At 34.2% G+C, this 14,707-nt stretch overlaps 1 protein-coding gene across 1 annotated transcript; it reads left to right on the top strand.

The window, feature by feature from the left end:
- Window positions 1-3,046: 3,046 nt before the first annotated feature.
- LOC119083645 (17-beta-hydroxysteroid dehydrogenase 13) lies at window positions 3,047-13,824 on the top strand. Its single transcript, XM_037193410.1, has 7 exons — window positions 3,047-3,456; window positions 11,258-11,429; window positions 12,656-12,807; window positions 12,870-13,047; window positions 13,105-13,281; window positions 13,345-13,535; window positions 13,609-13,824. Exons 1-7 carry the CDS (start codon window positions 3,440-3,442, stop codon window positions 13,679-13,681), a joined length of 960 nt encoding a protein of 319 aa, XP_037049305.1. The 5' UTR covers window positions 3,047-3,439; the 3' UTR covers window positions 13,682-13,824.
- The last annotated feature ends 883 nt before the right edge of the window (window positions 13,825-14,707 follow it).

Genomic DNA, 14,707 nt, shown 5'->3' with positions numbered 1-14,707 from the left:
TTGGCAACAGGTGCATAATATATATTTCATTTTAATATGTCAGTTTGTTCTATTGAGAGGGCCCTTGTGTCAACGTCTGCTACGGCTAGGGAGGCATTTTTTAAAAATTTATATGGAATGAGAAATCATTGAATCTTTTATATAGGAAAAGGTCCATGTATGTACCTGACGAGATTTAAGTCAGGGACCTACAGCACAAGAGCCGAAAATGTTCACACATTGCGTTAGTAATCCCGTCGGAGTTTATTTTTCGAACCGTTGTTACAGAGAACGACGAGTCTTTGTGGGATTAAATTACGAAAATCGAAAGTAATCTCACACGGACCTAAAATCGTAATCCAAATTTTTATCTGTGTACGGACTTTGCTGGGCCAAGTACTTGCAATATTGCCGAGCGAGTAACACATAAAATTACAAGAATTCGGGATGAAAGTAAAAGGCCACTTCTTCGTGGAATTATTGGCCAGAACCGTAACCAGTCTCCAGATATATATAGCAATACAAGTAGATTTTTTAGAGCACATTCTAGCCAATCGGAGACGACGACTAGCGTTGAAAAAATTTGTAGCACAAATTGCAAGACCTACAACATGACATTTTGTTAAAACTCGGGATAGGTCACCTGAATCTGAAATTCAAGTCGACTTGAGAAAAAAAAACCTGAAATCAAAAGAAATTCAGGTAAATTCAGGAATACCTGAAAAATCCTATACGTGAAGTTCACGTCGTGAACGTACGTACGTCCGACGCTTTCGACATTTCTCTCAGTCAATTTTCAGTTAATATTAAATTTAAATTACATACAGCACATGGATCATACACAAGTGCGAAAACTGCGTCCGATGCAGGTTATGTGTAACACTGTGTCGCTGAAAATTGCTTATTAGTGTTTCGGCATCGTTATTTTCGTTAAATTGCTATCAACTATTCATTCGATAGAATCGAAGTTGAAAAGGTCAAATTTTTATTCATATTCATCGTAAATGACAAAGTTACAATCGGAAAGACCTCTTCCACAAAATGTTGGCTAATAAATTGTGTATAACTTGTCTGTAATACCTAAAATATTTTAATGTAAGCTTAAACATATGTACCGAACTAGATAAACTAAGATGAAATAACGAACGTAAAATATGATGAGACATTGATGGGCATCATATTCTATAGTCTGGTGGTATGCGGAAATTAAAATGCAGAAACTCATGAGAAGTAGACACAAAAGTGTTCGGTAGTATGGTCTGAATTGCTAGTTAAATTTATCGTGATCTTCATTTCTGAGTGAATTATATGCCAATTGGGTTTAGATGTAGTATTACAGGTATTTGCAAGACAAAGGTCAAATTCTAAGATAATTTCGCCTTCGTTCAATCGACACACAATACTTATCCGGACTATTTATTATAACATTCAGTTAGTTGAATCATCTACAAGATAATGACCTAGCATCTTGGTCCATCTTTCAGCTAAAATTAATGAATGAATAACAAGGTCGTTGGAGATGTCTTCTTTACAATAAAAGCAAATTATTTAAAAATATTTATTTATGTTGCAATAAAGACATACACTATACGCTCGGATATTTTTACTGCTTAGTCGGCGTATTTTCCCTTTCCAATCAGTTTGCATTAAAAATGTTAAACAAGAAGAGACCGACAGATTTTTTTAGAAGAATGTATTGATTTACTCGGAATTATAATTGAAATTGAATATGGAAGACTTACTTGCAGCAAATGAAATGGTTTTTTTTAAACAATTTTTCGACAAATAACACAGTTCAAGGACATCAGGCGCCATATATCATTATTATAGCCTTTGTAAGCCAGTTTTACATATAGTCAATACATGGCTAGTCATAAAATGTAAATAACGAAAAAAATTCATTTCGTTTTCTCAATTAACTTCACTACACGGAAACGTAAACATATTTTTAAGAGCATCTCTACTGACCATCAACAGAAAACAAAACAACAAAATAAATAATGGCAGAATAAAGGATAGGTAGACTCAATGCTCTGCGTAGGACCGCAGCTAATTGTGACACATAAATCAAATAATGGGCCAGCATAATCATCAGGGTCGAGAGGGTCTTGGTGGAAGCTCGAAGCTGGTTTGAGTCAAATCTAGATAAATTGTTAGATTCTGGTCTACACTAGACAACAATGGAGCTACAAAGCTGAACCTATTCGCTTGAAATAGATAAATGCCTTTTTAGGTGTTTTTGCTTGACTTGTCACAAAGTTTCTTAATTTTTCCTGGCAGTCAAAGTTAACCAAATTCTAAGTTTTCTTCAGCTATTTTACCAGATGATCCACTCACTGTTGCACACTTCTAAACAGGTATAAGCAATGTGTTTGGATGAGTGGATCAGCTTGTAAAACATCTGAAAAAAAAACAAATTTTCTGAAAATGCGTTTCCACCACGTACTTCAAGCATGAGTGGTATTTTAAATAGTACTCTATTTGGCAACTCTCGACTTGATCATTTTTGCTTGAAGTGCGTTGGTTTCAAGAAATTCAGATGTCGGGTTGGACTTAGTGGGCCTAAATCGTATGGGATTAAATGTGAATGAGAAGTTCCACAATTCAATTGAATCCATTAAATCATAAGTCGACGTCGTGACCCTAATACCTTTGCCATCAGGTGTTGTTGTAAGAAAAGTCGAATGGTTCCAGGTTCATATCGATTGCAGGTCAGTGAACTAGTGTAATACGTCGAACACTCAATGCAGACCTTTTAAATTAATGAAATATTACCGACAACAACGCAATTAATTCTTGAATATTTAATGACCTCTACGAAGGGATGCTCTTCCAACTCGACCGTACTGAATGTCACTCATTTTGTGTTCCAATTCCCAAGCGATAAGCCTGCCACACAGCCTGACCATCAACGCAAACCATTTCTCATAAACTATAACACAGGTACATAAATATTCATTTTTTGTATGGAACAGCAGCGAGTATAATATGCCATACATACGTTAGTCAGTCGTCGCCGTTCGCAAAGAATTTTTTTGTTTATTTCAAAAGAAGTTTTTAGTCGCGCGCATTTATTATAGTTTCAGTTTACCACGAACAACGCATTGTAGCGGACATAATATTATGTAGAGACGGGTTGTAAAATCTATAAAATCTATAAATAATAGTTTGTTTTGATCTCAGCTGCATAAGGCATCCAGTCGTTGATAGAATCGGGCATTGATGGGTTTAAAGTGTCCTATCGGAAACTGAGTCGTACGGTTAAACAATTTTGAATACGTTCTCGAATTTTGTTTACAATTTTTGTTCTGTGTGATAAGAATGATCCGATCGTGAATTGTGCCAAAGCAAAAGGATCATACTGAATATCAGTGAAAGAAAAGACTAAATCTTAAAGAAGAAAATCGTTTCGCTTTTCCCTCCTTGTCGTCTTTGTGCATTTTCTTTGGTGTGACACACAATGTCTGAAACGAAATCGTAAGTGAATGGTCTTTGGCATTTTTATTACTTGTGAATAGCATGTGGCATTTAAAGAAAGAAAAAATTATTTGAATTATTTACTGGCCTGCATATGGACGGTTAAATTATTTTTTAAATGAAATTTACGAAGAAAAAAAAAGTGCTCAATTATGTGCGTGATCTGATTGCCCTTGACCACTTTAAAAAAAAAATAATTTATGAATTGAATTTCGTTATGAATTGAATTGTCATAAGCATTTATGACTGCTACAGTTGTTGCGTATGCTCTTTAAATTGTAATAATTATTGTGCGTGTGTACATAGTTGAATGGGGCGAGAGACGAGTTCTTTTTCGGTATTCAAAAATTTCTTTTGTAACGTACAAACTGATCGCTAGCATTCAGTTTTCCCGTTTACTTGAATAGATCACTTTATCAACTCGTTGCTGTTAACCTCTCATAGACGGCAATCATATCAGTAGTTTACTACCGGGTCTATTACTTCATTTGATCTAAAGTATTTTTGAGGGATTGATTTAAAATCTATTACTTCAGTGGTTAGATATTGTAATTTATGTCTAGTCGTCGTTGTTAATAGTAGATGTCTTAACACATTCAAAATAATTGCGGCTTGTCAATTTTCGGCACCCTGGACTTTACTTAAATAGTCGCGGAATACCTCCAAATAAATTTCTAAAAATCTAGAATTCAGTTATGGATTTTTAGAAATTTATTTGGAGACATTCCTCGACTATTTAGGTAAAGTCCAGGGTGCCGAAAGTTGGCAAGCCGCAATTAATTTCAATGTGTTAAGCTCGTTAGATTGCAATGGCTCGTATTTTTGTTTTTATTTTTTTAATAACCATGAACGAGATGAGTTCACAAGTATTGAGTTCATGTGTCCGGTGCGAATTCAAAATTTTCCATCCATTATCCGGTCGTAATTTGTGGAATAACTTTTTTTTTTTAAATGAAAACAGACTCGAATGCTCTCTTTGAATTTATTGATATGTATTTCAGTGCCTTCAGAGGTTAAACGTTTTTGGAAATATAATTAATGGAAATGCAGAATAAATTAATCGGCACAAATAAAACGGTTTTCATTGTAACGTACTTTGTATGAAGAAAATTGAATTTCTTTTAAGTTTCTGTTCCGTTACTTGTATTTGATTATTTCGCAAATTCAATTAAATTTGACACTCGATTCTCACCTTTTGCCTTAATTTTATTTAGTGTCATTTAATAGTATATTACGTCCTTGCTTGTAAGTTTGTTGATGCCAAGAGTGCTTTGCGGAGCCAAACCGTGAAATATTTTTAGATTTTTTGTAGAAATTTTAGACAAATTTTCTAGAAAATAAGCCTCGATTATGAGATTATGAGCACCCATTTCAGGTTATTCTTACTTCGTATCAAATACAGGTCCTCACTGAGCAGTCCTCAGTTGAAAGTGTGTAAATAAAATGCTCTTAAAGATATCGGAAAAATCATGCAAATCTCTTATTTTTTCGAATTAAATCCGCTGTATCCTCTCCAGTCTTCACCTGTTTCACACTTATTTCATTTCTTATCACATTCAAATGCGGCTTGTCAACTTTCGGCACCCTGGACTTTACTTAAATAGTCGTGGAATGCCTCCAAATAAAATTCTAAAAATCTAGAATTCAGTTTTGGATTTTTAGAAATTTATTTGGAGGCATTCTTCGACTATTTAGGTAAAGTCTAGGGTGAAGAAAGTTGGCAAACCGCAATTAATTTCAATGTATTATCGACTAGTTGAATTTATTTTTAAATTTTTAACTAACACGAAATCCATTCCGCTCTGTTAGATATAATATTTTACAAATAATGGGTAAGGATATCACGGCATACGACGGAGCAAGGGAAGCTCGTACATAGAATTAAAAAATCAAATGATTTGTAGTCTCTATACTCTTGGCAGTAGACCATGCCATGATGATGATACCGTAAATATTTCAAATAAAATCGAATTATAGTAGCTAGTGGGAGTTACCATAGTTACCAGATTGTTTTGGTCAATTTTTAAAGTTGAAAGTTCACCGAATAATGTTTCTTCCCAAACCACTGCAAACCATGTGACCCACTGCTCATGCGCCTATGCTACTGACCCGTTTAATACGGACATACCTAAAATTTGTTAATTATTTCCTAATGTTTACAAAATTTATCCGCGATTGCATCTAAACTCAACTAGAGTACGGTTGACGTTATGAATGTACCGAGAGATAAATTCCGACTGTAAACAGGGCAATATAATTAAATTAACATTACAAAAATAATTATCGACTTGTATCAACTACAACGAACTCGCAGTCCGATCTACAATGTTCTTTGTCTTTCTATTGATTGTAAAGAATGTTTGTTTACATTTTTCATTAAACAAAACTCTCAGTTATGTTGTGTATATGGTCGAAATATAAACCATTTATGTGTATAGCTGCATTATAGCGCTGTTTTCACTGTGTTTAGAATTTATATATCTATTTTAATATGTATGACCTTTTGCTATGACCATAGTAGGGTCATCTTAATTCATAACAACTTAACTTAATCAATTAACATCGACAGACTTCAATTAGTACAGCGAATTATACAATAAATATTGATAGATTTGGAAGACTTCTTTCTCAGAAACACAATAATCAAGAACGCTTGCAATATTATAGGAAATTATTTCCGACAAAAGTTGGCAATATTTGATGTCTGCAAATGATTTCAGCATCGGTTCTTATGTTGATGATCGAATGTTGAAGATATTTTTTTTTCCGTCTCACTGAAGGAACGATGGTTTAAAATGGTTTAATATGATTGACAAACAAATCGAGCAGCTTGACTGTAGATACGAATCGTGTGTAATAATTCAAAGATAAAATTTATTCTTTTCAAGTTCATTTCCAATAATTTTTTTAAAGCCTCGAGTTAAGTATACAAAGTAAGTTACAAACAAAATTTTTAATTTTTTATAAATAAAATCGAATGACATGTTATGAGAGCTTCGGAATTTTTTAATTCATTCAAATAAAACTGATGTAAAAGTAAATATTTTCGGGTCCAGTCCGAATTTACCGGGCCTGTTACATCCAGCTTCTTAACAGTAAATTTGGCCTAAAAACACATTAAATTACCTTTCAAATGATACCCCACACGACCATGTACGTTTTGTGTACCTCGAGAAATTACTATAAGAACAGTGTAAGTCTTCGGTTGAAACTTTAAACTGCACATATTTCAGTGTAGATGAATTTCAAAACCTATAAATCCCCATTCGGCTCGATAGTGCATGTGATTACCTTTCTAATGACACCCCACACTACCCTGTACGGCTCGTGTAACTGGAGAAATTTTTGTAAGAAAATTGCAATTTTTCGATTTTTGCTCACCTTTCACCAGCCACACAAGCTTCGAAGAAATTTTTTGAAAGTGGTTTTGGCTTCCAGGGTCGAAGTCCTTTCTAGGTACATATAAAAAATTCCACCCTTAAATGCGTCCGATTTGGGTAGGCTGGTTTTCAGAAGAATCCTTCTGGTATGAAAATATGAACTTTCGCAAGTCATCGCGAAAAATGTATTTTTTTAAATATGTTTACTAATCCGCTATTAGCAAGAATTACGATTTTTTTGTTTTCTTCTTCATATAACTGATAAGATGTTATTGTTTGTCGTAAACGTTTTGCGCAACTTATAGTTATATAACGCGGGAATTTGATGCACAATAAAAACTTTTTATAAATAAATTGGAACAGGAAAAATATAGAGTACTATGACCCAGATCCTAAGGTTCTTATCTTACAATCATTAATACTATTAATACGCCGAACTTGTTTTAATTTGTCGTCTTTGTCAGTTCGTTTAAGTGCCGGTTAGAGTTTCCTCATTAAAATTTATTTGTAGTAAACACCTCCTTTAATTATTCAAACACCTTCCCCCGTATCTGCATTTTCTCACAAAAATCATCGTTAACTAGTGTAATTTCGTTGGGGGTTATTTTCTGTGAAATTTAATAAGATTGAGAACATTCTTTTATAATCTAGAACTATTTGCATTTCCATTGTTCCATAAAATAGTTGGAGAAACAGCAAATGCATCTTTCTTTTGTTTAAACACAAATCACTTCGCGGTGTCACCTGTTCGTACACGCATAGCTCTAAGGCAAATTCATACGATTATGGTTATGTATGTCAAGTTGGTTTTTAATGCAATTGTTAATTATAGAGACAGAGGTGCATACGTTATTTTATTTGTCGAGAACCGATACATCGAGATGAACTCTATTGCACTAGAGGGATAAATGCGAGACTATCGTTCTAGGCAGATAAGATAATCCACCATCGAGTTGCATACTTTTATACTTTGTCACTGAGTTAAGTAAAAGTTATTTCTGCAACCGAGTGATGAACGCTTGTTTAACACTTGATGTTGCTCGAGAGTGTGACAATAGACATTGTGTACCCACAAAAAATCATTTATAGTCAAGTTGTATACAACGTTCTTCTCAATAAGGACAACGAAAATTTTACCATTCGCAACTGAATTGATTAAAATCTTTTACTTCATTTCTTTAACGTTGATTTTCCCATATAAAATAGTGTAAATTCTGCCGCGTACGTTTCTGCCATCTAAACTTTATGCTGTTTATTGTAATTCTTTACTCCACAAAACTCAACCGGTTTCAAGTGATAATTTTATTTACAACAATTCTGTCCCATACCATGAAATTTTACATTATTTTGAAATTGAATAAATATATCTCGTTTCTTGGTCAAGGTCGTTTATTATATATTTTTTTTATTATTGCATATTTATGGCGGTTCCGAATATTTTATTATATTTGTATTTTCACATGATCATCCAGCTGTTAAAAGGTAGTAAATTATGCGGAATTGATTAATCAAAAATTAATCAGAAGGAAACAAACAGTCTAACCTTACAATTATATCTTTTTTTTGAACCTGTAGACGAGTCATAAATTTGCTCTTTATTGTAACTTCGCATAGTTGAAAAAAATTAATTCTGGGAAATAGACTCGAAACAATCTCATATTTCTCAATTACGTTTAAATGTTTGTTTGTTGCTCAAAAAAAGGCTATCAACATAATAACTAAATATCCGAAGATACCATCACTCAGAGTGTATAACATGAGAATAAAATTTATTTCATTTCTGGTATTTAGATACCTTGAAATTATAATATTACGAAAATAGAGTAAGTCTAAGTGTTGTTCTTTTTTAATAAAATACGGTTAAGTTCGGTTAAGTTTGTTTTTATAATTTTTTTCCTAATGACCTCTAAAAGCTCGGGTACGTTTGTGCTCCTTCCCTGGTAGTCTAATATTGTGTTCATGCTCGATAAATGTTTAGCACAAGGAATTATTTATGATGTCGTCATGTTAGATGATGCGATGTCGACAATTCTAAATTAATTCGAAAACAATGGTACAATTTGTTAATTCATTCGAAGATCTTGTTGTCTGTGTAAACTTCAATGAGCGGAAATTTTATTGTTTTTTTCTTGGTTTATTTTGTTTATGTTATCGCATACTTGCACATCTGTGTTATCTAAATTATCAGAATTATTGACGCGGTACGTTCACCCCAGCTGGAATTGTCTATGAAAAACACAAGCACATTAAAATGGATTGCATTTGTGAGTGGAGTGTCGACTAGGCTTTCATTGACAGTGTACCTAAAATGCCTGAAAAACGTTACCCATCAACGCACTTCAAGCATGAATCTTAATAGAATACTGAAACTGGACAGTGTATCGAACAAATTTTCGCACTGTAAAAAAATTTGGACAATTTTTCCATACAAAATAGTTCTCTATTTGCCAGTTGTCATTAAAAGCACTTTTCCTTGCGAGCAGTTTTTTTTGCTTTGAATAAATATTCGAACTTTCTTTTGCTTGAAGTGCGTTGTACCTATGCAAAATTTGAAACAAAATGTATGAGACAAACTTCAAAAAATGTTCAGGTGTAAAAGTTTATTATTTTTAATGCTTTTTCATACTATTGGCACGACCTGGCCTCGCCTTAATTATAGGGTAGCTGAAAATACGACCAATCTCTGAATGGACAAATGATTAGACTGTAAATAATCTGTCCCGCACTATGTGGCGATTTTCACGATCAACAGATGTCACTGCTTTCCTGTACTAGTCCTTCTTAGTAACAATATTTCCGATACGCATCTATCTCGACACTTTCTTTGTGCAGTCTGTACCTTTTGTTGCGAATAAGGACGTGTGCTTTCCAAACAGCATTAAATACCATTTTAGAACGAGTACTTTTATTCAAGTTCACTTTACTAGTTCAGTAGCGCCAGCACCCTTCGGATCAGGTGGTGTTCCATGTTTTTAATAGCCCAAGACGATGTCGGCACCGAGACCTGTTTTACGGTTCACATAGCATAAAACAGTTGTGCTTGCATCACCCATAAAAATTAAATAATTGTTTGGAGATTGTTATTTTGCCACGAGGAAACGAAACTCTCGGCAAAATAAAATTCTCCAAACAAGGACGTAATGTACTATTATCATTCGATGTTACCTATTAGAATGATTAGTAGGGCAGTCAGTAAGACAGATTATTTGTTGGATTTGTCACAACATATAACTAAAACGAATAACTCGTGAAACAGGTGATGCTGATTTCACAAAGCTTAATTATTTTTGGATACACATGAAATTCGTTAGGGACATATCTCTAGGTACAATTTCTTGCAATTGGTTTGTCATCGATCGTTACTAACAAACTGTTAACTTTGGTATATTTATACAGCTGAAACTAGGAAAATAATGTGGTGAGCTCATTTGCTTAATTTTGACAATATGTACGGTTGTTCCATTTCTTGCTAGGAGAGTTAGACGTGTTTTGATAATAAATTGCGTTGTTGTTATACAACAGTAAACACCGGTGATCAGTCCTACAATTAACCGAAAAAAAAGAACGGGTATTTCCTACTAATTCTTCTCATTTTCCTTTTCGGTCGACTGTACCGGTTTTAACCAGTTACAATATTAGCCAGTGGTTCAGGCAAATACGGATACATCTTTTACATTTTCTTGTATATCTCAATAGAATCTACTATCACCTGTTGCAACCCCTTAGGGATGAGCTGATACTTAGTTGAAATACAACAAATAAACTAGTTAAGGATGAAAGGTGAAAAATTCAGTTTTCTTGAGGGTTTTATTGACCCCAGGCGAAACCGAATGTGTCGAAATAGGGCGTAATTTTAGATTCCATTGTATTCCTCAAAAGTAATTCGTTACATGAGGTAACATGGAATAAAAACAAACCCACAAGTATGTTCTTTGAGCAACAACTTGTTGCCAACAAGCTTGTCTTTTCGACCAGTGAAGAGTTTGTACATCCAAGTCGAATGCGAGATAAACAACTGCACCTTTCGAGAAATAATTACCGTAGCAGTTCGCTCAAAAAGCAAAGGTTATTTTCGAATTAATGTATTACGTAGCAGCATCCAATGTATTATTGCCTGCCTCATGCAAAAGTTAAGTATCACTATCGAAGTAAAATGAACCAAAAATATTGTTCAAGTAATGGAAGATCTTCTCAGGTGGCAAATTGTTATGTAATGGCCAACTTTCGCCTGCGGTAGACAATAAAAATGTCTCACATTACGTATTTCACCAGTTCCTTTCTCAAGTTCTACTCACATTTTAAGTCAGTGTACTATCGACGTATTCTTCCTTATCAAATTTGGTCATCATCCCTGGTCCATTTACAGTAATATTCGACATGGCAACGGCGACTCTTAAAGTTTTTTTTTTTCTAACTTTCAGAAAACATTCCGCTGACGATTCAATGAATATGGGTGTCAAAGCTTACAACGTCATAATTCTAATAGCTGACATTATTGTTCTTCTTACGACATGGCTGTACCTTACACTGGAAAGCATTCTGAGGAAAATTATACCAGCTCAAGAAGTCGATGTTACAGGGGCTATTGTTTTGGTGAGTTTGTAAACGGCAAGCACAGAGTACCATGAAACTATTAAATTTGTTGTTTTGTTGTTCAAGCCTCTATGGTTGAAACTATGCTTGGTAGCGTTTGACTCTTGTACCTGCAGTGTTGATAAACATTATGGAACTTGCCGGGAAAAATTGAACGAGTAACAACTAGTAATGATATAACAGTTGTTTGATGAACCGCTCACAATTCGTTTCTTATTTTCCCATCAGTGCAATGCCTGTTTTTTACAGACGTGGAATTATAGGACCAATCCATTCATGTTATTCATTCCACGCATGTGGAGAAGGATTCTTTTTAAAAAGAACCTACACAGAAATCGGACACATTTTCTATTTTTTTCCCACGTTCATCTTCAAAAGAATCGTTCGGAATGAATAGAATTTATTTGGATTAAAGTTATTGGATCTATTCGGTTTATACTTGATTTGATTGGATCTCATGTTCATTGAATAAAATGTAATTAAAAATAATTGTTTGCCGCGCAGCTTTATGATAAAATATATTCGAATGCTGCATTGAATTTCACTAACATTCTTGAAATTGGAGACCTATATTTTCCATTAATAAAAAAGTTCGTAGAAGATATACAATTTCTATCCGTGTACTTCAAAGGCTTTGAATCAAAGCTCATATTACGTCGTTTGTTATGACAATAATAACCAAGAAATACTTCCGGAAAAACATTTTCTTAAATTTTCCGATATCTTTTTAGGTTTTTCGTCAATTTTTTCAACAAATCATTCTGGGAAAATTTGAAAAATGTTATCATAAATTCGAGAAAATTTGCGAAAAATTAGGAAAATATGAAAAAATGTTTTCCCAAAAATAGTTTCCGATTGACCGATGCAATGTTCGTTGTTAAGTATAGTTTCCACTTAAAAAGAGCACTCCGTTTAGCCTCCGTCTACATGACAGTTGTAAATTAGAACAAAAGAACTGTCACGCAAACGGAGTGGAAATTGAATTTATTTCAATTTTTTACTCCGTTTACGTGACAGTTCCTTTGTTCTATTTTACAACTGTCATGTAAACGGAGGCTAAACGGAGTGCTCTTTTTAAGTGGAAACTATACATTACAATGAATGCCATACCCCTAGTTTATGATTTAGTAATTAGAGTCGCAATAAGCATGCAACTTAATTCAGAATTTGAAACGTGCTCTATTCAATTTTTTGAAATAAATATTTTCAATATTCTTCACAAATAGGTTACTGGTAGCGGACATGGCATTGGAAAGCAATTGTCATTGCAATATGCAAGATGTGGCGCAATTCTGGTTTGCGTGGACATAAACGAACAGTCTAATAAAGAAACCGTTAAAGAAATTCAAGCGAGAGGTGGAAGAGCTTATCCATATGTGTATGTCATTCAAGGAAACTTTAAATGGGAAAATGTTGCTCAACGAGTCTATCGTTTTTCAGATGTGACGTGACCAGTAGGGAAAAATGCTCGGAGCTTCAAAAGATAATCGAAAAAGAGGTTGGAATCGTGTCAATATTGGTTAACAACGCTGGTATAATGCCAGCCAAAACGATTATGCAACAGTCCGAGACAGAAATTCGAAAAACGTTTGATATCAACGTGCTGGCTCATTTATGGGTTAGATGTCGATTCAAAGGTCCTATATTGATTGATTAACAACGAATGCATTTCCAGTTAATTCAAGCCTTTCTGCCTGGTATGATTAGCCAAAACAAGGGCCATATTGTTGCGTTAAGTTCCGTGGCTGGCTTAGCCGGTTTGCGAAACATCGTCCCGTATTGCGGCAGTAAATTTGCTGTGCGAGGAATGATGGAGGCCTTATCCGAAGAACTGAGACCTATGAATGTCAATGTATTTAACACCACTATCACAGAGATAATTTCAGTAATTTTTTCTTGACAATTTCCGGTTTAGATTAAATGCACCGTCGTGTATCCGTACATGGTCGATACGGGATTGTGCAAGAAGCCATACATTCGATTCAAGAACTTGATGAAATTACTGACACCGGATGAGGTTGCGGAGAATATTATAAAGGCTCAGCGACGAGGACTGGACAATGTGACCGTGCCGAAAGTATTGATGTATGTCAATAATGTGGCGAGGTGAGTGGTATTATCGGAATTCATGTTTCAGTTATCCAGAAGTTAATTCAATCGCTGTCTCCCCAATTTACAGATTATTTCCTACCGACTGCGGCAGATTATTAGCCGACTTTATGGATAGTGGCGTTGAGTCAGAGGAGCAATAATTCACAACAGAAAGATATTGTAACAACTGCACACTTTCTTTAAGTTACCAATGATATTTTCTTTATCGTTTCAATGTTGTGCTGAGCAACGTGTATGATTTTTATGTAAATAATTTCTTTTTATAAAAAAATGAGCTAAAATTCTGCAACGATCTTTGTTTTGATTGACTTACATTGGATCTCATTGGCTCTCAAAAATCATTTTTTGATGGATATTGATTAGAAAACGGAAGCTGACAAAAGCTGACTCACCCAAAATAATTAAAATCATTTTTGTTTTGGCTTTTCCACTTACCATCCATTGAAATTTGCTTGTAATCGGGTCCCACCACATTTCTCACATCACAAATCATACATGTTTTGATCCGGAGGTGAAGTGTTTGGTATCATTTGAAAGCTTAGGGTACCAGCTAAGCGTTTTAAGTACTTTGGTGCTGTTTTAGGCTTTTATGGAATTTGTAGGATCTGTCAAAACTCGCCGAAGGAGGAAAATTTGCAGTGTTTAGTAAACTACTATAATACGTGTTCGTTATCGGTATAAGTAAAACTTAAGTTGTTCTCTTCTCAAAGGAGAATTAAACTCTGATTTATTCAATCAATTGTTACAGTATTTATACTAAATTCTAACAAAGAACTTAATCTAAACAAAGAGGTGTTAATGAATCAACCTACGTAATTGATTCATTAGTACATTGACTCTAATGGTTCAACTTAATCCTACGTAAGTCATTAACTTCTAGAATGATTGACATGCGCATCCTGCATGTGCATCAAGATGAATCATACCATAACAATTATGTTCATTCTTAATTATTATGATACACAACAACAAAACATATATCATACAGCACACTCCATGTTACTTGTATATCACTGCTATATATGCGCACTATACTTGCGCATCAATAGCGTATTGCATATTATTTGCATACCATTGATATACATGCGCACTATACCTGCGCATCATTAAGTGCACTATACGATCGAATAGTTATGCTGCTATGTACTCAAGTTCATATGACCGTA

Source organism: Bradysia coprophila, chromosome X (assembly GCF_014529535.1).
Source record: "Bradysia coprophila strain Holo2 chromosome X, BU_Bcop_v1, whole genome shotgun sequence".
Classification (NCBI taxonomy): Eukaryota; Metazoa; Arthropoda; class Insecta; order Diptera; family Sciaridae; genus Bradysia; species Bradysia coprophila.
This window is presented reverse-complemented; position numbering and strand designations above follow the sequence as displayed.